The sequence below is a fragment of the Hemitrygon akajei genome, chromosome 3, assembly GCF_048418815.1.
Source record: "Hemitrygon akajei chromosome 3, sHemAka1.3, whole genome shotgun sequence".
Lineage (NCBI taxonomy): Eukaryota > Metazoa > Chordata > Chondrichthyes > Myliobatiformes > Dasyatidae > Hemitrygon > Hemitrygon akajei.
In genome coordinates this window covers 78,723,332-78,751,033 of record NC_133126.1, presented here as the reverse complement: position 1 = coordinate 78,751,033, position 27,702 = coordinate 78,723,332, and the positions used below count along the sequence as shown (strand labels likewise).

Here is a 27,702-nt window from a genome sequence, read left to right as displayed (position 1 = left end):
GATTCTCAGCAATGTTTAAGAAATATTTTTGGATCCCTGAGTACTTTCTCTGCTGCTTGAGTGTTTTTGTTCTACAAAGTATGTTGATCAGTATAGCACATTCTGGATAGAATTCCGGATCACTGAATCCAAATAAGTAATATTGCCACTCTAGTTTCAACTTCATACAAATTATTTCCATGTCTAAACCACAAAATCAGAACTGATGTATCTTAAAAGTACCCAGAGGAGTCTCTCTAATATTAAGTTCATTTCATAGCAATAATTTCCTAATGGTATTATTTTATTTGCTACTAATGTGGTAGAACAAACAATAGTTCTAATTTCTCTCTCCAAGTAATGGGGTTACATTTGCCACCCTCCTGTCATTCCGAATCTATACGATTTTGGAAGACAACAGCCAATACAGCCAAAACCTTTTTAAAAAAAAAAAGAGAATGAATCCAGATTATCAGGCCTTGTTTATTTGTCCAGCACTATGACCACTAAAACTAATTTTTTGAATTGTTCCTTTGATCCCCATTACAAGAATGCATGTTTGTTCTTTTCAAAGCTTTTGCAGTCTTGTGTTCTTTGAAAATCTTATTTTTTCCTGTAATCCAGCAGTATGCTTATTGGTACTTACTCTTCAACCCAAAAGAGAATTTTAAAATTTTAGCCACATGCTATTATGTTGGGATTTGAAATGAATTCTAACAATATGTGCACCATCCACTTGCACTGAACTATTTTAATGGTACCATCCTATACTGACGGGACCAACTTCCAGAGGTGTACGTTGCAGAGTAAATAGCAACTCTTCTTAATGGCTATTGAAATCAATATTTAATGTACCATGTTCCTCAACTTGCAGATTAGAATCTCCATCTTAAATAAAAACTAGCTAATATTCACTGAACAAAGCAAAAATAAAAATCAGTAAATTAGTGTATAATTTGACAAGGCCAATGTTAAACAAACATAATTTCCATGGGTAGTAATCAAATGATAGACTTTCCTACATTTATATTTCTGGGAAGGCCTAATCAGATTCATGCATTTCACTTTCACAATGGTGTCCTTTGTAAGTCTGAGTTTTACTTGGTATCGAAATAGTTTTCCTCCACTGCCCACCAACCAAGTAACTGACACACTTCTTCCTTGTGGGCAGATTCCAACACAGAACTCTTATCACCCTTATGTTTGATTAAAAAAAAAATATCATTGACTTTGCTTAAGCTGCTGCCTAGAGAGCTTCAGCATTTCCAGAGATAGGGTTGTCACTGCATTGTCTTCTCAGAATTTTTACACTTTTTGAAACAATTAATGATAAAAATACTCAACAAAATAGCTGTTATAACTCACTGATTCAGTCTGAAACATTCAGCATCAAAGGCAACTCAGACTTCTGTACACTATTGTTAAAATGTGGGTTTGATGTGCCTGTTCAGCTTTTGTTCACTTTTTGTGTGGGGAGGGGGATTTGGGGGTTGATGATTGTGCTGCCATTCTTTGGTTTCTTGGATGTCCGGAGAAGAACAATTTCAGAATTATATACTTTGATAAATAATCTTTGAAATAGCCTAACTTAGCTTAATTAAAAGTAAAAGAGCTGTAGGCAAAATAACAAGGATAAAATAGTTTTTATTTATAGTCTTATAGTAAAGGTCAGCCTCAACTTGCAAGACATTTCTTGGCAGTATGTACAACATACCTGTAATTTCCATGGAATGGAATCAAATAACAAGAAAGACAATTCTACACAATACTACAACCTAGTTTAAGCTTAGACCAGTAATTGAGAAGGCAGACCCAGACAAATGTACACACACCCCTGACACAGCCTGAATGGTAACTGGCAGCCAGCTGATTGTTCAAACAATAATTAGCAGTTTTATAAATCAATTTAATTTTGTACATTGTATTTTGCAGACAGGCTTAAATACAATTATTTCAGTTGCTGCTAAAACATGAACTTAACATACCCTTTTCAGTTGTACTGACAGTTGACATTTCAGTATCAAATATTCCTCTAGGGCTACTTAAGCTGTTCCATCATTTTTTTGTAGTCACATAAAAAGCAACTCAAGGCACAGAATATTTGAGTACTTTAATCTGCAAGACATTTAGAAAAATGAAATGCAACTTGACTAAAAAGTCAAGTTTTACTGAACTTATGTCATAATTGAATAAAGGCAAAAGGCTCTCAAAGCAAGATTTAAAAACTAGTCATATAAGTAAAAGCAGGTTGAAGTCTACAAACCTACAGATTAACAACATGTCAAATAACATGTGCCTTGCTTCCTTATTCTTTCAATAGTATTCAATTTCAAGACTAGTCATTTTCCACTGGGTGCCATAAGTGAACAAGTCTTAAGAACTGCTGCAAAGTTCCTTTAACAGCAGGTAAGAGTCCGTAATAGTTTGACAGCTGCCATGTTGTAACTTCGAGGAAGAGCAGAGAGCCCTTCCACTGATGAAAGAAGATGCTATCCATTTAAGAGCATCTTGTTATAATCTTTTTAGCACAAAGGGGTCTGACAGAAGACAAATTGAAAAGTAAAGCTATACACAAGAATCCCTAGTAAAAGCCAGCCAGTTTATTGCCCAAACAGGCTCAGCTTGGCTCCATTCGCAGTTTCTTTCTGGTCTGGGGTTCTTCAGTTTCTGACTCTGAAGTTGAGTCAGAGCCCCCATCAAAGGCAGAAACTGCACTGCCCTTGGGGTTGGTGTACAAACTGCTGTCAGAAGATGAAAAATTTGCTTGTAGCTGAGCAGCTGCCCGTGCCTTTTCCAATGCACGTACTGTAAGAGAAAGGAAAGACCATGAGATAATGAAAGAACAACTCATTTACTACACAGTGAAACCCTGTGCTACAGTCAACTTTAACTCCATACATCTGAATTGATCTCATACATATTCTTGGAATCCGCTTCAATGACAAGGCCAAATAATATTAAGACCATTTGCCTATTGAGTCTACTCCTTCATTTCATCATGATTGATCCATTATTTCCCTTCAGCCCCAATCTCCTGCCTTCTTCCCAATATTCTTGATAGAACAACCACCCATTACATAGCTAGTAATATTATGGATTTCATGTTTGACAGATCAGATCACACTTCATTTTAGTCTGACAGTTTTGAAAAAAATGAGTTAAGATGATCAGATCAGGCTGATTTTACTGAAAGGCAGAGTAGACTTGAGACTATGTAGTCTACTTCTACTCCTAAACCCAATTTATATGTACACTCATAACTATTGCAGGAAGAGAAAGCACAATGAGTATTGTTACAACATTGAGCATATACTAGGGAAAATTCTTACTGCTCTCTGCTTCCAATTAGTAGTCCAGATCCAGTTTGCTAACATGCCTCAGATCCCCCTTGCCTTATCATTATGACCAGCCAAATGTATGCAGAACCTTTTCAGAAATCTTGTAAGTTCACATAAACCAAGTCTACCAATGCTAGTTTGTGTGAAATGATCTACATGCTGACTCCTCCTAATCAGTACTCGGCTTTCCAAATGAAAACAAAATGCTGTCACTCAAAATCTTTAGCATTTTCCTGGCCTGCAGTTCCCAGGTTTACCACTCTTGCCCCTTTTAAACAAGGAGACATTAACTGTTCACCCCACTCCAGTCTGTACAGCACCAATGGCAAATTATGGAAAAATCTGCATCAGCGCCCTTACAATTTTAGTTGTTGCTTCTAAGGATCTCAAGATAGATCCAGACAGGCCCTGGAGACTTATTCACGCTTGTTTATAAATAACAGTCCTTCCTGCTACACACATGATCCAGAGCTAAGAATTCTCTTTAACCTTACTTCATGGTCATTTTCTATACTCCTGTTTTTCTCTCCTGCATGCCTCAAAAGCATCAAATAACTTGACATCCAATACATGACAAGCTTCTTATTCCATAATCAAACCCTGAATATCCTTTATAACCATGGTTCCTTAAATTTACCATCTTTGCTTCTTATTCTTACATAGATATGCTGATTCTGAACTCTTCGCTTTTAAACAACTCCCATTTATGAGATCTAACAGCTGCTCTCAATCCATTTCCTCCAGGTAATATTGCTCACTGTTGAAATCTGCATCCCTCACAATTAAAACCCAATCTTGAGTACCAACTTTACCTTCTTCCATTAACTACCTTGAAGCTTAGGAACTTCCAAGGCAACCTTAGAAAACTCAAAAGCATTTTCACCAATTTAAAGTTCCTGGGTTATTTGCTACATTGATTCTGTACACTGACACACTCTGAAATAAATTCCCACTGTTTACTATAGGAAAGCACCATGTTGAGCAAACTCCAGACAGGCAAATTCTACAACAATGTGAAGTGAAACTAAGGGAGTCTCAAATGTTTTAAATCACTCATGCCCAAAGACAAAATAAGAAAATAGACAGTAGTTGCATATAATGTTCACTAATTCCTCTAACCCTATTCCATATCGGGGAACGTGCTTGTATGTGCTACATCCACTATATGCTCAAAATACTCTCAAATTTGAGTGATATTATTCCAGTGCGCACTACAACATTGTACGTGTAACTATAACAGGAATATGAAAGGATAGGAAATAAATTAAAAATGTAGTGGATATTCATTTCACATCTTGAACTTCAATTGAATCAATAAAACAGCCTCTAAAAGCCTACTGGGTTTTTAAAAGTCATTCAATTTTGCACTGCATATCTCTATACAGCAAGATTAAAGTAATAGATGACAAGTATTTATCGGGTTCCTTTGGCATTCTGATGCAGTTGGGTAAATACCATTGTAATTCTACAGCCACAATGCGGTTAATACCTGATAAGTTACAGCTGCAGGTTTTACTAATTATTCTATGGGATGTAAACTGTGTCTGCAGTTAAGATGCAATTAAAATTTCAGATTACAAAGAGACCACCAATGAAGAACCATTTATAATTTCCATTCACAAGGATGGAAGACAAAGACTAAGTTGGGTAGAGGGGAAGGTGGATGGATGCAAGCATGCATACTAAATCTGTAGGCATCAATCATAAGCCAATTTATTTACTTGGCACTTGAGGTTACTTTTGTATTACTTTAATGGCCACAAGAACATTTGACTGACATTTTCTGATATATTTTGATTTACATATTTGGATTTCAAATGATAATTTGCTAACAACGCTTGACTACAGCAAAGTATTTTCCAAACATAAAGCAATGATTCAGTTTCCAGTGTTGTGATTTCTGGCTACAGTCAGCACCATGTTGAAAGCTTAAGCCAGGGGTCACCAACCTTTTTTGCACCGTGGACCGGTTTAATATTGACAATATTATTGCGAACCGGCCTGGGGGGGTGGGGGGGGGGGCCGGTGTTAATCACGACCGGAATATAGGTGATGAGTCAACTATAAGTCACTTATAAATGGCTAATACACTCAATTTCATTTCTAAAAGGGTTTATCTAAATTATTAAACACACAGCACATATTTTCCTCACATGAACATAGTGATAAGTCAATTATAGCTCACTTATAAGTCAATAGCATCATAACACTAAGTAACGATTGGATATTAAACACACAGCACGTATTTTCTTTGCATGAACATATAAAATTATTTCAACACACCAGTGAGAGGACAAGGTAAGGGCTGGAGGTCCGTGTACCGGAGGCCGTAGCGGTTGCAGTCCGGAGAAATCGACCGACCGAGTAAGGAGTGCGACAGGGCATGTACCCGCCACCCTTGTAGGTAGGATCTATCGGCCGACAAAAGTTTGGCTCAGGGGATGACTTTCAGTACATCGCAGCGAGGTAGCTCCTCTGCTATTTACGAAACCCTGTGCCCAAATTAGGTCGTCTGTGAATATTTTAGCATCGGGTTCCCCATGAACATTCGGTGTGCTAAACAGGTTTAGAGGTGGCGCCCATCTGTCCGTGCTCCAGCCCAGTAGAAACCCGAGGCCAACCAGTGATCCCTGGCGCGAGGGTATCACTGCGTTTAGATGACTGATGACTTCGCATGCGTAATGACCTTGCTTGCGATCAAGTTCAACAGTGGGCGAGACAGGAAGAAAGGTGCAGCTAACTCATATCGTTTCCTTGCGGCCCAGTAGTTGGGGACCGTCAGATTAAGCAGCTGAATGGCTTCTGTTTTATGAAGCCACGTAGACGTTATTTCAGTTACAGCACTAAAACAGATGAGGTGTGTTTTATACAGATTATCACATGATTTGATGTACAACTGACAATCAGCAAATATTTTGCTTCATTTTTCTGCACAATTAATGACTAAACACACCCTGGGTCTTCATCTTAGTAGGTATTAGTGCAAGTAACTGTACATATAGATAAAAACTGAAGCCAGTGCTTTATTGAGGCAACTATTTCCTTTTTCAATATGTATATTGAAACAGTTCGAAGCCTCTGCTTCAACCTGTAATGGTTGGAAAATACCCTTTATTCAGAGACAGGTCCAATTTTTTTCTACACACTGCATGCGAATATTTATTGGTCCACAAACTCTATTGATTAAATCCTCACTCAGAGCTCACAATCCCTTTTCTGTGGTTTGTTTAACATGAAGGAAATTTGCACTAATGACCTTCAAATTCCAAATGCAATTCCCCCTCCCATCCAATCTCCCTTAGACACACAAACCTGCAACTTGTACCCTTGAACAGTACAAAGTAGGATTAATAAGCATCTTCAGAAGCCTTGCTCATTACATTAATTGGAGGAGCCACAAGTAAAATTAGTCCTATCTTTTACTGCTGTTGCAGAACTGCTAATCACTTATTTCATTACTTTAAAAACTGTCTTCTGTTTAGTTATTGATAAGTCTTTCCTATGAAGACCGGTATTAACTACAGTCTTAAATTTTATCTGCAGAAGACAGTGCAATAGGCAGAAAGAAAAGATTTTAGACAATTTCCATACTGTGGAATCAAACTATAACAAAAAATCCCCCTTTACTCAAAATAAAACTCAATATAATACACCCTTACCTTGCTGCTCAAGCAGAGTATTCTGTCGCTTCAGGTCATCAATATCCTGTTGATGTGTGTGGTTTTTCCGCCTCATATACTGAATATATTCTGTAGCTTTATCCAAGATTTGGGCACGGGATGCCTATTGAATAAAGTTTTAGGGAAGTACAAAATTATTACTGAACTCTTCATTCCTTCAAGCAACAAAAAGTCATGGAGAATTTCAAGATAATTCGATTACCAAACCAAACATATTAAATTTTATTGGTCAGATTTTAGAAGTACATTAAAATCCCATGACTCAAACCACACAGGTGATTAAGTCTGTAATGGGTCACATAAGGATTACTTGGTTTAAGCCAAAAAACATCTCTCCAGAAAATACAAAATCTTGAATTCATGTATCACAAGGCTCAAGAACACCTATCCAGCTGTGACAAGACTGCTGAATGGTCTCCTACAATAAGATGGACTTTTGACTTCACAATTTATCTCATTATGTTCTTGCACATTATTGTCTACCTGCCCTGCACTCTATTAGTGTAACACTTTACCCTGCAATTTGCTTTTCCCTTGTACCACCTATCGCACTGATGTGACGTGATGAAATGTTCTGTATGTATGGATGGAATGAGGTATAATTTCCATATTACCTCATTGTACATGTGATAACAACAAAGCAATTTAAAAATTGAGCTTACCCAAGGAAAGAAAACAATACTAATGCTTAAATGATCATATGTAATAAAAACATGAGGATAAAGCTTAAAAATATAAATTAACAAATAGTAGGCCTTACAGCCAATCAAACTTAAGTTATTCTTTAAAAATCACAGTTCATCATGCAACTCAAATTCGCTTTCTCATACAGTCCTAACGTTTGATTCTGAGACCAAAAAAAACTTAAGCTCAGTGCTGTATGTACAATACAAAGTTAGAGAACTGGGAAGCTTTTAAAATCCAACAAGGCAACTTAAAAAGCCACAAAGAGGGAAAAGATCAAGGTATGACCATAACATACAGGAGCAGAATTAGGCCATTCAACCCATCAAGTCTGCTCTGCCATTCCATCATGGCTGATCCCACTCAACCCCATACACCTGCCTTCTCACCATATCCTTTGATGCTCTGACCAATCAGGAAACAATCAACTTATGCCTTAAATAGTCGGCCCTCCTTACCCGCGAATTCTGCATCTGCAAATTCAACCAACTGCAAATCGCGAAAACCCGGTTAGTGCTCTTCCAGCACTTGTTGTTCGAGCACATACAGACTTTTTTTCTTGTCATTATTCCCTAAACAATGCAGTATAACAACTGCTTTACATAGCATTTACATTGTATTAGGTATTATAAGTAATCTAGAGATGATTTAAAGTATACGGGAGGATGTGCGTGAGTTATCGTGGATCGGGATCGAAAAAAATCGGAAATTCTCTTACTAATTAAGTCAGAACAGATACATCCGGTATTATTCAGCGTCAGTTAGTCAAACATTTGCATTCGTATATAGTATATATTTTACCTTTCTATGCATATAAAACACTTTAAAACGTATGTTTCAGCGCCAGGCTCGGAAAGTTCCCGAATTCGATCTACTGACAGATCGCTATCGAGTGCGCTCTCCACCATGCCGGGTTGATGTGGTGGATCAAAAACCCAAAAATTAAACCACTGTGTTGCTTAGTAATAATCGTAGCTTTCGTCGGGGCAGGACCTTTCACACACTCCTTTAAAATTGTTCCGATCGTTGACCGACTGTAGCCTAACGCTTTTCCAATGACTGATGGTGTTTCACCTCTTTCCGATCCCTTTATTACTTCCACCTTATTTTCAATCATGATCGTGATTATTTTCGTGAACAGAAACACCGCGGATTCACAGCCACGCCGGGTCCCAATGCCCTCCGCTCTGAACATATTAAATAAAATCTGGGGTTCCGCTGGATCCTAAAGACCACCGCACTGATTCAGGTTAAATAAGGGACTTGAGCATCCGTGGGGGGTCTCGGAACCAATCCCCTGCAGATAAGGAGGGCCGACTGTACACACAGACTTGGCCTCCACCGCAAGTCTGGGGCAGGGCATTCCACAAATTTACTACTCTCTCGCTAAAAAAAAATCTCATCTCTGTTCTAAAGGGTCACCCCTCAATTTTGAGGCTGTACCCTCTAGTTCTGGATACCCCCACCATATGAAAGATTCTATCCATTCACCCTATCTAGATCTTTCAACATTCAGTAGGTTTCAATAAGATCCCCCCCCCCCCCCCCGCCACATTCTTCTAAATTACAATAAATACAGGCCCAAAGCTGCCAAACACTCCTCACGTTAATCCTTTCATTCCTGGATTCATCCTCGTGAACCTCCGCTAGACACTCTCCAATGACAACACATCCTTTCTGAGATATGGGGCCCCAAAACTGTTGACAATACTCCAAGTGCGGCTTGACTAGTGTCTTATAAAGACTCAGCATTATCTCCTTGCTTTTATATTCTATTCCTCTTGAAATACATGCCAACTTTGCATTTGCCTCCTTTACCACAAACAACCTGTAAATTAATCTTCTGGGAGTCTTGCACGAGGCCAAGTCCCTCTGCACCTCTGACGTTTGAACTTTCTCCCCATTTGGATAATAGTCCGCACTATTGTTCCTTTTACCAAAATGCATCATCATACACTTCCCAGAACTGTATTCCATCTGCCACTTTTTTGTCCATTCTTCCAATCTAAGTCCTGCTGCATTGCTTCCTCAGCACTATCCACCCCTCCACCTATCTTTGTATCATCCACAAACTTTGCCATAAAGCCATCAATTCCATAAGCAAGCCAATAATATCAAAAAGGATACCAGAAGTTTTTCTTTCCAGATATATAAAGAGTTAAAGAGAGGCGAGAGTGGACATCGGACCACTGGAAAATAACACTGGAGAGATAGTAATAGAGAACAAGGAAATGGTGGACGAATTTAACAAGTTTTTCACGTCAATCTTCTCGGTATGATGCATTAACAGTATGCCTGAAGTTCAGGTGTCAGAGGTCAGAAGTGTGTGCAGTTACTATGACTAGGAAGAATCATGGGAAGCTGAAAGGTCTGAAGGTATATAAGATGGACCAGAAGGACTACACTCCAGGGTTCCGAAAGAGGTAGCTGAAGTGGAGGCATTAGTAATAACTTTTCAAGAATCACTAGCTGTTGGATGGTTCCAGAAGACTGGAAAACTGTAAGTGTCACTTCGCTCTTCAAGGAAGAGAGGCAGAAGAAATTATAGGCTAGTGGTTAGGAAGATGTTGGAGTCGATTGTTAAGGATGAGGTTTTGGTGTTCTTGGAGGCACATGGTAAAATAGCCAAAATCAGCATGGTTTCTTTAAGGAAATCTTGCCTTACAAATCTGTTGAAATTCTTTGAGGAAATAACAAGCAGATAGACAAAGGAGAATCAGTGGACGTTGTGTATTTGGATTTTCAGAAGTCCTTTGAAAAGGTCTACATAAGAGGTTGCTTAGCAAGATAAGAGCCCATGGTATTACAGGAAAGATACCAGCATAGATAGAACATTGGCTGATAGGCAGCAGGCAAAGAGTGGGAATAAAGGGAGCCTTTTCTGAATGGCTGCCAGTGACTAGTGGTGTTCTACTAAGTTGGTGTTGGGACTGCTTCTTTTTACGTTGTATGTTAATTATTTGAATGATGGAATTGATGGCTTTGTGGCCAAATTTGAGGACGATAGGTGGAAGGACAGGTAGTGTAAAGGAAGCAGGGAGGCTACAGAAGGACTTAAACAGATTATGAGAAAGGGCAAAGAAGTAACCAATGGAATACAGTGTGGTCATGCACTTTGATAGGAAGAATAAAAGTGTTGACTATTTTCTAAGCTAGGAGAAATTTCAAAAAATCCGAGGTGCAAAGTGACTTGGTGTCCTCGTGCAAGGTTAATTTGAGAGTTGAGTTGGTGGTGAGGAAGGCAAATGCAATATTATCATATACTTAGAAGAAAGATGGGGATTTCATTAAAACCTACCGAATGTTGAGATGTGGAGAGGATGTTTCCTATAGTGGGGGAGTCTAGAATCAGAGGGCATGACCTCAATGGAAGGAGGTCCATTTAGAACTCTAGCAGGAGAAATTTCTTTAGCCAGAGGGTGGTTAATCTGGGAAATTTGTTGCCACGGGCAGCTGTGGAGGCCAGGTCATTGGGTGTATTTAAGGTGGAGGTTAATATATTGTTGATAAGCCAGGGCATGAAAGGTTACAGGGAGAAGGTGGTAGAATAGGGTTGAGATAGAAAGGGATTAACCATGAACAACTGATGGAGCAGACTCAATGGGCTGAATGGCTAATTCCACTGCCATGTCTTTTAGTCTGTAAAACTGCATGATGTTGCCCACAGAGCAAAGGAACTTAAATACCAATTTAAAATGTGGCAGAATAGAGGTTAAATTACTGCATCAGAAATCAAGAGCTCATTCAGAGTGATAAAATCAAATCTGAATATGGCATCTGAGAAATTTAAATTAAGTTAAACAAACCTGGAATTAGAAATTGTTATTCACAGCACAGTAGGCATGAAACTGCTGGGTTGTTGAAAAACCCATCTACAGTATGGTGCAGAAGGCTTGGGCTAGGCCTCCTTGATTTTTATATACATTTTGTTTTGGATGTTTGTCTTCTTCTGCATTAGTGTCAGAAGAAAAGAACAAATTTCAGATTTTCAATCATTTTGCAAAAAATTAAACGTTACAGAATATTTTGTATTTCATTAAACATTAAGTAATAGACCACATTTCAAATAAAAACTTCATTACTCTGTAGGAATCTAGGCCAGTGAGTGATTAAACCAAGGGAAGCAGGTGCCAATGATCAATGGCATCATGAATTAAAGAAAATGAAACAGAAACGGGTTTAGAAGGAATCAAACTGGCTGAAGGACAACCAAGGGTGTGGCAGTTGTGAGTTTAACCTTAAAATCATAAATTCTTATATCATGGCAGAAGGAAAAATAGCAATAAGACAAAGTGGTCATCCTGGATCAGCGAGGTCTCTCCCAAGCTCGACAGGAGTTTCAAATTGTGCTGTCCAAGCTCTTCTGAAGAAGCACAAAGAAACACGGGCAAGGTAGAGGACCAGAAACACAGTGGATGGCTATAGAAACTGAGTACAGGAGTCCCCCGCTTTATGAATGTTTGCTTTACGTCACTTCGCTTTTACAAAAGACCTACATTAGTAACCTGTTTTCTCATTACAAAGAGGATTTTCGCTTTTACGAAAATGTTTCCCATATTAATTAATGGTTCTTCGCTTTACGCCATTTCAGCTGAAGAAAGGTTTCATAGGAACGCTCTACCTTTGTGGGGAGGGGGGAAGACACCTGTACAGCAGATAAGAGATACATCAAACTGACACCCTTTTTAAATTGGAAGTACTTCAGCACTACTATCAGCTCTGAACTCACAGAAACCACTGGAACACACATCTACCCCTCTATAGTCAGAAGTGGTCTTCATGAATGAGTTGCTGCCAAAAAGCCATTCCACTGAAGTGGAAGCAAAGCCAAGAGATTCAGGTACACATAAAACACAAGGACTGGGGTGCTGACAACAGCATCAAGTGCTTTGGTCTGACGAGTCAAAAATTAAAATTTGTGGCTCAAACAGGAAGTTTGTTTGCAGAAGAGCTGGAAAGTGCTACAAGGAGTCTGCAGCCAACAGCAAAGCATAGCGGAGATTGCATTCAGATTTGGGGCTACAGTTCTGCAAAAGGAGTTGGTGATCTGGCCAGAATTAATGGAACCCTCAATGAAAAAGTACAAGCAGATACTCATCTGTCACATAATAAAATACCATCAGGGAGGTATCTGATCAGTCCCAACTTCATCCTGCAGCAGGACAATGACCCCAAACATGTGGCCACGGTCATAAAGAACAAGTAGTTCTGCAACAGATGGTATGACCGCCAGAGCCATGATCTATCTCAACATTGTGAAGGTTATCTGGGATTACCTGGAGAGACAGAAGCAAGCAAGACAGCCGAAGTCTGCAGAAGAACTTTGGGAAGTTCTCCAAGATGCTTAGAACAACCTACTGGCTGATTTTCTCATAAAACTGCATGACCGTGTACCAAAGAGAAATGATGCAGTTTTAAAGGCAAAGGATGGTCACAACAAAAATTGATTTTAGTTCTTTTTTTAAAAAAACTGTTTTACTGCTGTTTATAGTTTTGACATTCAGAAACTTTTAATTTCATTATCTTTGAGAACATCTTTGCTTTACACAATCTTTTACATGTGCTCAAGACTTTTACACAGTATTGTTGTTCACTATTATGCATAAAGAAATTAAAATCCACCATCCTCACCCAATCCAGCTCAGAAACAACTGCAACACATCAATTTGACTGACACTTAGATGCCCCTTTCAAGGGCACTTTGATTTAACCAAATTTCTATCAGAAATACAGTGTTGCCCCACAGGTCAAGATAATTTTCCCTCCAATTACATTGTGGTCGCTGCTGCTGCTGCCAAGCGTTAAGCATCCTGCCTGTACTTCCTTTCCACTAGATACTTCTGGTCCTTTTATAATTAGATGTTACGAAAGCTCCATTAGACAATTATGCAACTTAAGTACAACCAAAAAAACATAATTGACTAATAAAACTGTGATGCAAGAACAATGGCAAAGAAAGCAAAATTAAAGATTTCACCTGGTCATATGTATCCTACATGCTAACAAGTAAATGATACTGTACTACATAATTACCCGTACCCTTCAATAACGACACATCAAATTAAACTAAAATAGGAACCCAAAATTAATTCTCATTTTAACTTGCGCATCAAACACCAGTTACAAAATATTGTCTAAACAATTTTTTAAAAATCTAAATTTAAAATATATCAATTTTCTACTAAAGCCAGCAGTCTTGCATGAAACTGCAGACATTTATCTACATAACTTTGCAAAGTTCGGGACAGCCTTAGGAAATACTATGGTTTAGATCTGGTTCAACTACAACAAACCAAATCATTTGAACAGAAAGCATTACAAAAATTTGATTTAACCTGAATTAATTTAAATACATTTATATACAACTTAAAATGATTCAAAAGCAAAAAAAAAGATACTGTCAATGATTAACTTAACTCCCTTTCCTTTCTCCACACTACTGCCCAATACACTGCGTATTACTGACAACTAATACAATAAAAAGCAAAATGCCAGTTAGATATTCACAAACATCCAGTCCTTGACAGCTACTAAGTCTGGCATGGTTTACTACGCAGCCAGTGCAATTTATAGAAACGTAGAAAAATAACAGCAGCTCTAGGTCATATGACAACCTTGCACTTAACGTCAGTTAGATGAAAGAGCTGATTGTGGACTTCAGGAAGGGCAAGATGAAGGAACAAATACCAATCCTCATAGAGGGATCAGAAGTGGAGAGAGTGAGCAGCTTCAAATTCCTGGGTGTCAAGATCTCTGAGGACCTAACCTGGACCCAACATATCAATGCAGCTACAAAGAAGGCAAGACAGCAACTATACTTCATTAGGAGTTTGAAGAGATTTGGTATGTCAACAAAAACACTCAAAAACTTCTGTAAATATACCATGGAGAGCATTCTGACAGGCTGCATCACTGTCTGGTACGGGGTGGGGGGGGAAGAGAGCTACTGCAGAGAAGCTACAGAGGGTCGTAAATTGGGTACTAGGGTCGTAAATTGGGTACTAGCCTACAAAGTATCCCAGGACATCCTCCAAGGAGCGGTGTCTCAGAAAAGTAGCGTCCATTATTAAAGACCCCCAACACCCAGGGCATGCCCTTTTCTCATTGCTACTATCAGGTAGGAGGTACAGAAGCCTGAAGGCATAACTCAGCGATTCAGGAACAGCTTCTTCCACTCTACCCTCCGATTCCTAAATGGACATTGAACCTGTGAACACAACCTCACTTTCTTAATATACATAATTTTTGCATGATTTTTCATCTCTTCAATATACGTATGCTATAATTGATTATTTTTTTGTCTATATTATGTATTGCATTGAACTGCCACTAAGTTAACAAATTTCATGACACATGATAATAAACCTGATTCTACTCCACGATTCAAAGAATTCATGACTGATCCTCAATACCATTTCCCTCTCTCTTCTCATAGCTCTTAATGCCTTGTGTCAAGAAATATGTTGCCAGTATACATTCAGCTCATGACCCCTAATTTTGGAAACTTTTCCCTAGTTCAGCTGTAAACATCTTGTTCTATAAACTGGGGCTGTGACTCCTGGTTTTAGTTCTCACCAGAAATAACTTCAGTGCATCCAGCCTGTCAGACCTCTCGGTGTAGCTGCTACTTATAATCATTGGAGCTCTATACTGCCTCAAGTCTTGCCATCCTGGAACCAGTTCAGCAAGAAATCTGAGTCATTAAAAACTACATCGTTTTCTTGATTTATATATTTTTTTAGAACTGTGTTCCATCCACAATCTATTTGCACAATGGACTTCCATAATGACACAAATTCCTTTCAAGCAATTAAAACAAAACTCTCAATTCTAACAGAAGCCTCCCTCTACTTCCATTTTTGTAAAAGTAAAAATGTTTTGTAACTGAAGAGCTTTAAACAGTTTCTCTTCTCCAAACTTCTTTTATTGCTTTAAAAAAAGTACGTTTTGCAAATAAACTGAATGGCAGGTTGAATGGGGTGGGATAGAGGTAGAAATAATGACATTCCTTTTGTGAATACCGGGGTAATATTCTAGCTGACAGGAATACATCATAAACAATCAAATTGTCAGCATGCAGGAAGAAAGCCTGCGCAACTCTAATATCCGATTACCAAACAGCGAATTAGGATACAACTTAAAAACAGGAAATTCTGGAAGCTTTCTCCAGGTCTGGTAAGAGTCGCCATTTCAGTTTAAAGACCCCAATTTACAATTTCACTATTTTCATTTTCAATTATTAAAACCTATGGAAATGCCACAAAACTATTTCTCATTAAAATATTGTTTCTTTAGTAATAATCTAGAAACAGAAAAATCATGTATAATTTTATTTGACAAATATAGTTTTTCAAGATTTAGAATACATCATTATTTATAAACCCTAAGTTCAAAGATATTCCTCATCTTTGAACTTATGAAAAAGGTATCTTCTTACTTGCCCTCATGTATGCTCTTATATAAGACATCTCCGGGCAGTCCAAAATGCTTCGCAAGATGAATATGTAAACGAATCATTGTTCTTATAGAATCTATAATAATTTACTCCTTTTCTCATAAATACAGGGGAGGGTTGGGGGTGGATGTCAACATGTTGATCAACCAAATCATTGCTGTCTTATTTTTGATTATCTATCTTTTAATCCATTTTAAACAGCAAAAATGACCTCTTTTATTTTGGCTACTAGTTCCAAGCTTAGGCAATTTCAAAAATAACACTGGACAACAAAGGTTTTGCTTCCTGAATACTTTTGGGTATATCTTGTGATTTTGGGCTGCTGATCATGAAAATCACCATGAAGTTTCCCTACTATGCATCTTTTTATTTTTAAATAGAAAATTAATTAATTTGAAATTACATTTGTTATTTCAATTCATAATTTGAGTCAGTTAAAATGTTGCCCATAATGTAAGCTGAAGAAGTTTTCAATCCTGTCCAGGCATAGCTGGGCATGTTTAGGCAAGGGGCATGCTACATGGCAGGACAGGGTTTAGAAAAACAGGACATGGAGTCTAGAGGAAACAGGTGAAGATGCATGAGTCAGGAATGGAAAACAATACTGATACCGATACAGGTTTTGGACCCTTTATATTGAATGAACCTCCTCTACTAACTCAGAGTAAAATGACATGGTCAGAGACTTGGGTTTGTCAAAGGCAAAAGCAGAATTACTGGGTTCCACTCTGCAAAGATAGAATCTGCTGTCACTAGACACAAAAATCTCTGTGAAGGATTTCAATATTTGAGATAGATGTTTCCCAGAATAACTGATGTCAAGATTAAGGAAGGCATTTTCGTAGGTCCATAAATCAAACAAGTCATCAAAGACAGGCAATTCAAACTTCTAGGGGACTGGAGAAAATCACATGGAAGGCATTCAAGGAAGTTGTAAATTTTCTAGGCAATTACGGAGCAACAAGCTACGTGCAGCTGATTGACAACACGCTTCAAGCATACAAAACCAAGAAGTGCAACATGTCACTAAAGATTCATTTTCTGCATTCCCATTTAGACTTCTTCCCTGCAAATCTTGGTGCTGTCAGTGCCAGTTATGGTGAAAAGTTTCAGCAGGACATTGTGGTCATGGAGAACCTGTATCAGGGCAATTGCAATCTATCAATGCTGGCTGATTATAGAACCATAGAACATTACAGGCCTTTTGGCCTCTCTTGGCTGTGCCGAACCATTTTTCTGCCTAATCCCACTGACCTGCACCAATCGTTGGACATTTAAGTGAGAAGCCTCAGACACTGAGTGCAAACCAGTTATCAGCAAAACATTTTTAACTTAGTTGAACTATTGAAAAGTGTCAGCACTGTTATGCAATTAAATGCATTATATGCAATAAAAGTTAATTTCTTGTTTTTTCAAATTCCAAGTCGTCTGAAGTTATTTGTGTTCAGCTTCAAGAGATCTATCATAAGCAAAAAAAAATTCTGAGGAAGTAACACGTATTAAAAAAAGAGTTGTCTAGTGCAATCAATCAGCTGTTTAGAGCCATCATTATGCCTCATTATTTAGTGCCCCGAGTAGACTTCATTTTGAAAACTGATCTCCTTATGCAAGGATACACCAGTAATAAAGGGAGGGCGGCAGAGTTCACCAGATTCCAAAGGTGGCATGTTTGTTAAGCAAATAAAATATGCAAACTATGCAAGAATGATCTCACTGGAACATGCAACGTTCTTACAGTGAATGACTGATTATGATTCTCCATTTGGACAGAGATAAGATGATATTTCTTCTACCAGAGATGTGAAACTTTGGAATTCTCTGCCCAGAGGGCTATGGCAGCAGGCTAATCACTAATTATATTAAACATGAATGGAAAGACATTGTAATTAAGGAAATCAAGAACTAGAAAGTCAATGCAAGGAAGTGGAATTGATTTAAAATATCAGACGTGATCTGTTGAAATGGCAAATAAAGCTGAATGCCTAATCTTGAACTGTTACGTTAACAAGGAACAAAGAAACTTCATTAACACTGGTCAGCCAATTAATCAATTCTGATAAAAGATTATGTATGATTGTCCATTACTTCCATTTACATGTCTCATTTGATGTGCTTGATATGCAACAGCAAATTTGATAATTTGATGGCAAGTTGATTGAGGGTAGAGGCTCAAAAGATCTAGAGGAAAGTAGTAGGTTGTGCGAGACAAAGGGTCTCGGCCCGAAATGTCGACAGTGCTTCTCCTTATAGATGCTGCCTGGCCTGCTGTGTTCCACCAGCATTTTGTGTGTGTAGGTTGTACGAGAGATTGACTTGGTGCCAGAGGATTGGGGATTGTGAATTTTAGTGCCCCGGGGATTCTGTAAGACTCAGAGTTTTCCTTGCTTCTTGTGTATATTGAAGTGACTTGGACTAAAATGTGGGAGTCATTATTAGCCAATTTGAAGATGACATCAAAACTGACAGGAGAGTGTGATTCTTGGCTATAGGAATCTACTAGTGGACCAGGTAGAATTCTGTCCAGAGGTATAAGGTGAATATTAGGCCCTCCATTTGCTGGGGTTGACCATAGATGTTGCTTCCTAGCTGTCCACATGATACGCATCCTGGGGCAGTGCAAAATGGAAAGCAAGCTGTTGTCTGTGTATCAGGCTCCCCCTCTCCATACAACTGATGAATCCAAAGGAACAACACCAGCAGCGTCACAGAACTTGCCAGTCAGTGCCAAACTCAACACAAGACTGTCTTAGGGACACCAGTTTGGATTCTGATTCTTCCCCCCCCCCCCCCCTCACCCCCTCAGAGTTTACTCCCAAAGCTTTCCCCTTGAGAGGGTACAGTCACACAGCAGTGGAGGTTTGAGATCAGAGTTTTCCTTCTCGTAGATGAGCTGCCAACCATGGCTTATGTCCCATCTACCAGAAGCGACTGGGTTTAAGGTGCCAGTAATCCAACCTTTGCCCTTTCTCCTGCCAGTAGAAATGGCTTCACGGGGCTCAGTAGCTAAGCCACATGAAAAGGCCAGGAGCTGGACTCGGCTGTCAGAGGCTGAGAGACGCATGCCAATATAAGCATTTAACAGATAGAGACAGATTATCCCCACTGTCTCCCACTGCTATGAAAACCTGATTGAGATGACTGATTTTGGCTAAACAATGGGACTACATAATAAATGATAGGACAAGTGGAGAAATCTCACAATTCATATTCATAGTTCTTTAGCAAGGTGGTTGTGGAGGCAGATTAGACCTTTGCCGTGCCACAGCAATCTCATGCTTCATCTTAGTGCAACATCTACTAGGCCGGAGATGTAAAAAATATTCTCTCCTCACTCAAAACTAACACATCAACTACTTTATTTTAAAAAACATTTTGCATAATACAAACACTAGTGGTGAAAATAAAGTTGTGGAACACAAACCTTTTCACCCTGGAGTGATGGTACGGAATCACGTAAACTGTGAAAGCTGTCTTTAATGTGATCTCTGCGCTTACGCTCCAATGCATTGTGGTGTGCTCGCTTGTCTGCCTGAAAGACAATTTTCATTCTTTAAAGCATACCTTAATGTAATCGATCTCAAAATGTATTTTACTAATACAATTTTATGCAGCTAAGCAACATTCAAGATTTGATTTTCAAACAAGTATAAGCCAAAATTCAATGGATTTCAGTATGCTTTGACAATATTTAGAATTGGCAACATTCCAAATTATTTTGATCAGATTGACTCACAAGTGGCATTATTTAAACTAATGTCACAAGATCCTAAAATCACACTTGTAGTTTGGGTTTTAAGCTTCTACCAGCCCCACTAAACCATCGACATCTTGACATCCTAGACATGTCTAGGAGTCCAAAGATTTTTTTTTCCTTACAAGACTCAATTTCAATTATTCAAACTTTTGGAAAATACAGGCTCAAATCCTGTTTATCCTGTCTTCAAAATTGTACTGAAATCCAAGTTGTGAAAAATAATTAAGGATAATTTAACATTGCAGTGCCCATACAAAAGAAAAGCTAGAAAGATAGCCGATTTCAAGTAACTAAGTTCAACAGTCCAAGTACCATCGTGTTAGAACTTGATGTTTATTTATTTTCTCTGTACTTAAACACAGCAGAGTGGGGGAAAAAAAAGATTGTGTATCCCCTTTTCTCCAGAATCAGATTATCACGACCATCAGAATTCAAACAGCCAAGATGCCTGATAAGCTGAATGTCTAGCTTTGTGGGAAATGTGTACACTGCTGACAAACAGAGCTAACCAAACCTTCCCAAGTACTGTTCCAATCTATCTAGTGATAGCAGGAGTTATGGTGCATTAATATGAAGTGACACTTGTTAATAGACAACTTACTAATGCCACATTTTTACAACAGAACAGAAAGCTGATAAAGAAAGTATATGGCATGCTTGCATTTATTAGTCAAGGAACTGAGTTCAAGAGTCAGGAAGTTATGTTGCAGCTTTATAAAACTCCAGTTAGGCCATATCTGGAGCAGGGCATTAAGTTCTGGTTGCTCCATCATTGCAAGGGTGACAACGCTTTGTAGAGGGTGCAGAAGAGGTTTATCAGGATGCTGCCTGAATCAGAGAGCATGTGCTACAAGGAGACGTTGGACAAACGTAGGCTGTTTTCTTTGGAGCAGCAGAAGCTCAGGGGAGATCTGATAGAGAGGTCTGTAAGGTTATGAGATGCACAGATAAGAGTAGAAAGCCAGAATCTTTTTCCCGTTGTTGAAATGCTTAATACTTGAAGACACATATCTAAAGTGAGAGAGGTGAAGTTCAAAGTAGATGTGCAGGGAAAGTTAGCGTTTTTTTTAATAAAGACAGTGAAGTGTAATTGAAATATGCTGCCTTGGGTAATAGTACTGGCAAGTACATCAGCTGAATTCTACAGCTAAGGCCAGAGTGATAATCAAATTGGCATGTTGTCCCTCGAATCATCAAGATTGCTTTGTAAAACTGAAATCATTGCAAACTAGGGAGAAATGTTTTCAAGTGACCTGAATTATTTGTGGAAAGATGAAAAGTAATGGCAGAAAGAACGCTGTCTTAACCCCAGGACACTTGCAAGAGTTTGTCAGGGCAGCATGCCTGGCTTAACCATTGTCAGCTACATCACCCAGATAGACTGCATAGATCCGAATTCTGCTTACAAACCTTCCAATCGTGTGGCAGGCCCTATCTCCACATGGCCTCTACCAACATAATATTCAGCTATTTGCTGAGTCCCAAGTAATATTCCCAACACAGGTGCTAACAGTGACCAACTCCAACGAGATAATCCAACCACTTCTATCTGAAATTCAGCATTAACATTGCTAAATCTTCAGATTAACATCCTCCACACCAGTAATGACCAGAAACTTAACTGCAGCAGCCGCATAAACTTTGTGGCTTTAGGAGCAGCAGAGAGATCAAGTAAATACGTGGCAAGCCACTCGCCATACTTCTTAAAGCTCAGACACGGCCAACAACACTACTTCAATGTTATCCTGGACAACACAGCTTGATTGGCACACCATCTACCACTTCTGGTATTCACACATTACCATACCATGACTGAGTACAAGATACACTGCACCATCTCTCACATTTAAACAAGAGATATCAACACCAAATCCAAGTCATACAGCATCTTAATTTGGAAATACACACAGTATTCTTTATCATTCACAGATTACAATCACGGGACTCTCTTCCCCATAGCATCATCGGTATGCTTTCATCACCTCAATTGAGTACAGGTGATTAAAATACAGGCATCGCCTAAGATTGTGATCAACAGGCATAAAAGAACACTTGGTATTCATAAGAAACATGACTGAAAAGAATGGTAAGCTAAAATTATCCCATCTTTCCACAATTACAGCAACTCTAGAAATTCAAACAGGTAGCTACAAGCAAAGTTTGCTTATTTATCTAGATCATGAAAATGATTTAAATTTGGTTACCAACTGATCTACACTTAGCTCAAATAACATCACTTCAGATTGAAATAAATAAATTCTGGCCCAAAGTATGGGGGGTGGGAGGGTGATACTGCAACTCTAACGCAAGTTCTTTTGTAATAAAAGAGCGGATATTGCAATAATAGAATGAAAAAATCCTGACAGAGTAGTTTTAAGCATTTCTGCCCAGTATAATTAACTTCAATACCTATGATAATTGCAGAATTTAAATTTTGAATCTTGGCATTTGAAAATTTCCTTTTGGAGTTTAGTGATACACTAAGGGACTGCTGAATAAAAAATATTAAATGCAAAAATTGAGCTGACTTACTCTTAAGAAAAAAGTTGTAATGACTTTACAATTTGTGAACTCAACCACAATGGAGATAATTAGTAAGTAAGTCACACCCCCACAAGAGGTAATTTTTTTATTTCTGGATAGCCTGTTTTCAACTCTAATGATGCCAAATCTTGAGCCCTACAGTTTTAGTATCTAAATTTAACAACATGCAGAAATTCACTTTGAGGTAGTGAAATCATTGTTTCTAGGAATTACTGATAGTGTTTTCACCATCACACAGCCTGAAACAGGTTGTCACACTGATGATCAAGTACCTGTCTACAGTAACACTATTTTGTTCTCCCCACTTTACCAACAACTTCCCCCTCAAGATTTTAATGGCACAGAAGAGACAATTCAGCAACTAATTAACTTTTGAGCTTGCACATGCTTGTTATGTAGTAGGAAAGCAAAGCTTCCAAAAAATGCAGATAAAGAACAAGTAAATTCATAATTGGAAGACTGAGGGGGAATCCAACCATTTTGAGAAAACACAAAACTCTTTACGGGATCAGAGTAAATGCTGAAAGTCTTACTAAATGAATGGCATATGTATAACCAGGCCAGGTCTCAGAATACAGGGTCAGCCACAAAACAGGAAATGCCGGAAACACTCAAAACAGTTTCAGGTTCCTTCATCTGACTTTTTCTCTTTTCACAGATATTGCTTGACCTACTGAGTATTACTAGCAATATCTGTTTTAATTTCAAATTTTCTGCAAAAATTCCATCTTCAAATTCAGCTACATAAGTTTGAGACGTTAAATCATTCAGAGAGTAGTGACCATTTGGAATTGACCATTCCAGAGGACTGTGGATGTACAAAACATTGGATTTTGGCTCTGAGAGAATCAAAGTCAATGAACAATCTGCCTAAATGGTATGTGGAAAGGGGCTGGGGAGAGAAAGAGGGTGGTCAGACATGATTACCCCTCGTGTTCCAAAAAGATATGTATAAACATTTAAAAGTTACGCTAGTCAAAAAAAAGTCAGCAAATTCTCTCCTAAAGAAGCTCCCATGAATTTTCATCTAACAAACCAACAGAGCTCAGCATACAACCACATCAATGCAAATCCTCTATCTACAGCCAAATTTGAACATTGCTAAAGGGTGTAAATTGCCTCATTTGATTAGCATAGAAAATTCTGTTGCAGATTAAGCACATTAAATTGGGAAACATTTGTCTGAGTGAATCTGATACCAAGATTTTCTTTAAAAATCTAATAGCTGGAATCGAATGCAGTAACATCTATGAGCATGCAGACATTCCCACTATAATTTATATAATGTTCAAAATGGTTTGGAATTAGGGAAATAAAATGTAATAAAGGGAGTACAGTCTGCAATTAATTTACAAACCATTTAAGGTTATAAACATCCCTGGTATAGCCGTGTTTAAAACACTTTCTATTTTATTTGGATTGCATAATTTATTTCACTCCATAAACTGAAAGGTATACATTCACACTAAGGTCACAATTTTTGGCTATTATTCAAATTAAAAAGCAATCCTTAATTTTTCTATTTTGCAGTCAGAAGTGAACATTTAAGTTTTCAATTCCCATTTCTACCCTTTAGGTCAAAATTACCCTCTCTCGGTATTTAAATATTAATTACCAATAAAGTTTAACTCATTAGTGGGTGGCAATACACAAAAAATTTCCCCACTTTTACTCTAAAAAGCAAAGTCATCTCAATGCATTTCTTTTCAGCAAATCAAGATTGCAGGCTCTTCCAAAAGTTTCAGTGCTGTTGACACTCAAGCTGAATTTACAGATGTGACAGCAGAGATTAAGGCTCATCTACTAAATCAAGACATTCCCAGTTGCCTACAATTGGGCACCATATACACACAATTATCAATGCTCAGAAGTCAGAAAACCATTTGGCAATGAGCTTAGTTGGAATAGGCAATACGTCTGATATAATGCAAACATAATATATAGACTATGTTGTATAATCACAAAATGAGCTACTTTGTTCTGTGACCACTCAGGCTAATTTTACTGACTTCTTTAGACAGTGCATACCAAGGTAGGTAACTTATGAAACTTAATGCCAAGTCCCTTTAAAAGGAAACTGTTTTGCAAGCTGATCAACAATTATACAAAACTTCCTGGAGTCCATTTTGTGTTATACACCCACAATCAAAAGAAAACCTCGTACATCTAACTTAACTATTTACATTTGTTATTGATCTTTTTAAAATGTTTCTTGAAGAACACGAATAAGAATCCTTTGCAGCAGCTGGTCATCCGAAGACGCTGTATGAAATACATTTACACAACTGCAAAAGAGGAAGGGGAAAAAGCGTCACGACGAATTTCAGGAGTTCTTTTAAAACTTTTTTTTCAGGTTTACCGTATGTAAACCTTTCATACTGACAGGATAAGGAAGAAGGTGGGTAGGGTTCAATGAGTTAAAATGACTAACGAAAAAATTAAAATAAGTTATTTCCAGTAATCTATCTGCCTAGCTTCAGCACAAGGGCGCCGAGGCTTGTAGGCCAAATATATATTTTCTGAACATTATATATATATACACACACACACAGGAGGCGAATATTTTTCAACTAGGGAAAAACTAGCACATTAAAAAAAACTGACGTTTTAGAATTATTAAGACAGCGAGGGTTCTTTCATCCTAAAGATTAAGGAGCCCAAAGTAGGTACGCTTTAATGTTTAGAAAAATCGCTATTATTTATTTTAAAGTGAACAATACACCCGATTTCTCTCTTGAGGCCTGTGGTTGGATAATCGCCCAGGAACAGGAGCCGTGCCGTGCAAGATAGCAGTGGCCTTCCTCTAACACATCGCCAGTTCCTGTCTCGGACTCAAGGCCTCCTACAGAGAGCCTCATCCGAGCCAGACTCAGGATTAAAAATCAATCCTGTACTTAAGAGAGAAAAGGGTAGGAAGAGATTTTTTTGAAAAAATACAAAAAAATCAATAATCCATATTGTTTTGGGATGATTAATTTTTATATGAATATGAAAAAAAACAAAGCGTCGACACGGGGTCTATGTTAATCCTCCGTTACGTACCGCTGTCTGAAACCTCGGTTGTTCTTCCTGAAAAACAGACAAGTGACAAAATGATCATAAAGGGCTAGAGTCTGGCGCTTTACAAAAAAAATTAACGGTGAGAAGGGGGTGGGGGGAAATCCGTAACTACAGAGAAAGGAAAAGAAATGTATATAATCAGGAGGGAATAAAAACAAGAAAACAACACGTTCAATTCAACAGCGATAAAAAGGCCGAGACCAGTCCGGCCAGACTTACATCGCTCTCCACCTCGATGTCATCATTGTCGCTCATGCTTTTTACAGACAGAAAATAACAAACACGGCGACCTTAAAACTGAAACTAAAAACTCCACAGGCGCAGACTGTCTCAATGTTAATGAACGTGGAAGAAGAGATAAACACACAGGAGAAACCAGCGGAAACCACTCGTGACTCCAGCACTGCTAGTGGCCGACTACGCACGCGCGCAGATCGCACTACCCTTCGGGAGTTGTAGTTGACAGTCTCCGATCTGCGGCTTGAGCGGCCAGCTTTTGGACTACACTTCCCAAAAAGCAGCCTTTGTTCTTGTTCTCTTCCGCGCAGGGTTTGTCAGGCAAGAGATTCGTAACGGAAATTACGTTGGGACGGAGCGTTGAGCATTTAGGGAAATGTAGTTTTTATGGACCTCTTCGCGATGGACTGTCCCATGATCCAGAGCGCCACGAAAAGAAGATGGCTGTTTGGGGACGGAGTGCCAGCAAGCGGAACAGTTTTGCATCGTGAAAAAGAAGCGCGCTTTTAGAATTTACTACAGGCGAAGAATTTTCGTTGAGACTTTCGGGTTAATGTTGTTATTTATTCCAGTAAACATGTTAGTCTTTTTGTTGGATAGAAACTTAAGTAGTAAAGTTCAGAATAAACATTATGTTTTCCTGGTAGACCAATTGCTTCTCCACTAAACTCGTGTCCGAATACCTCGAATTCATTTTATCCCCTTTGGTTTAGTCCCTTCCCACCTACTTTTGAGGCTCTTTACATGCCTTTCACCACAATTTTCAATTCCCTGGCCCTGACCATCTAATTTTTTTTACTATGGATGCACAGTTTCTATACACTTCTATCCCCCATCAAGAAAGCCTTAAAGCTCTCCACTTTTTTATCGACAACAGACCCAACCTGTTCCCCTCCTCCATCTGGTGGAAATGGTCCTCACCCTCAATAGTTTCTCTTTGGCTCCTCACACTTTCTCCAAACTCAAGGTGTAGCCATGGGCCCCAGGAATGCCTGCCATTATGGCGATTATGTGGAACAGTCCATGTTCCAAGCCTTCCCTGGTAATATTCCACAACCCTGTGCTACATTGTTGACTGCACTGGTGCTGCTTCATGCACCTGTGCCTAGCTCGTCAATTTCATCAAATTTACCTCCAATTTCAACCCTGCCCTTAAATTCACTTGGTCCTTCTGACAACTCTTCCTCTTTCGATCTCTCTATCTTCATCACTGGAGACAAGCTGTCTACTGATTTCTTTTATAAACCCACAGCTAAATTGACTATACATATCCTCACCCTGTCTTCTGTGCAAATGCAGTTCCATTTTCTCATTTCCTTTGTTTCTGCTGCATCTGTTCTCAGGATGCTGTTTTCCTTTCCAGTACATCAGAGATGTTCTCCTTCAAAGAACAGGGTTTCCTTTGCTTCACCATTGATGCTGCCATCACGCACGTCTCCATTTCCTGGACATCTGCCCTCATCTCATCATCCCACTGCCTAAACAGGGATGGAGTTCCACATCTAGCACATCATTCTCTGCAACCTCTGCTACCTTCAATAGATCTACTACCTCCCCGCCACTCAGCTTCCTGCAGAGATTGTTCTCTCTGTGATTCCCTTGTAGATTTGCCCCTTCCATCTAATCTCCCTTCTGGCACTTATTCCACTTTGGCACTTACCCCTGCAAGAGTAGAAAGTGCTACACCTGCTGTTGCAGGAAAGCAGCATCCATCATCAAGGTCCCCACCACCCAGGCCATGCTCTTTTCTTGCTGCTGCCATCACACCAAAGGTACAGGAGCCTCAGGACTCACACCACCAGGTTCAGGAAACAGTTATTACCCTTCAACCATCAGGCTGTTGAACCAGAGAGGAAAACTTCACTCATCCTATCATTGAACTGTTCCGAAAACTAATGGACTCACTTTCAATGACCCTTCATCTCACATTTTCGATATTTAGTGCTTATTTGTTTATTATTATTTCTTGTT

At 38.7% G+C, this 27,702-nt stretch overlaps 1 protein-coding gene across 2 annotated transcripts; it reads right to left on the bottom strand.

Moving 5' to 3' along the window:
* Positions 1–1,603: 1,603 nt before the first annotated feature.
* Positions 1,604–25,917, bottom strand: max (myc associated factor X). 2 transcript variants are annotated; one of them, XM_073040200.1, is made up of 5 exons: positions 25,714–25,917; positions 25,477–25,503; positions 19,558–19,665; positions 6,977–7,100; positions 1,604–2,784 (listed from the first exon to the last, which is right to left on the bottom strand). In XM_073040200.1, the coding sequence occupies exons 1-5, from the start codon at positions 25,747–25,749 to the stop codon at positions 2,597–2,599; spliced, it is 483 nt and encodes a 160-aa protein (XP_072896301.1). In that variant the 5' UTR covers positions 25,750–25,917; the 3' UTR covers positions 1,604–2,596. The 2 variants fall into 2 exon arrangements, with proteins under 2 accessions (XP_072896301.1, XP_072896302.1); XM_073040201.1 differs by lacking the exon at positions 25,477–25,503.
* Between the last annotated feature and the right edge of the window lie 1,785 nt (positions 25,918–27,702).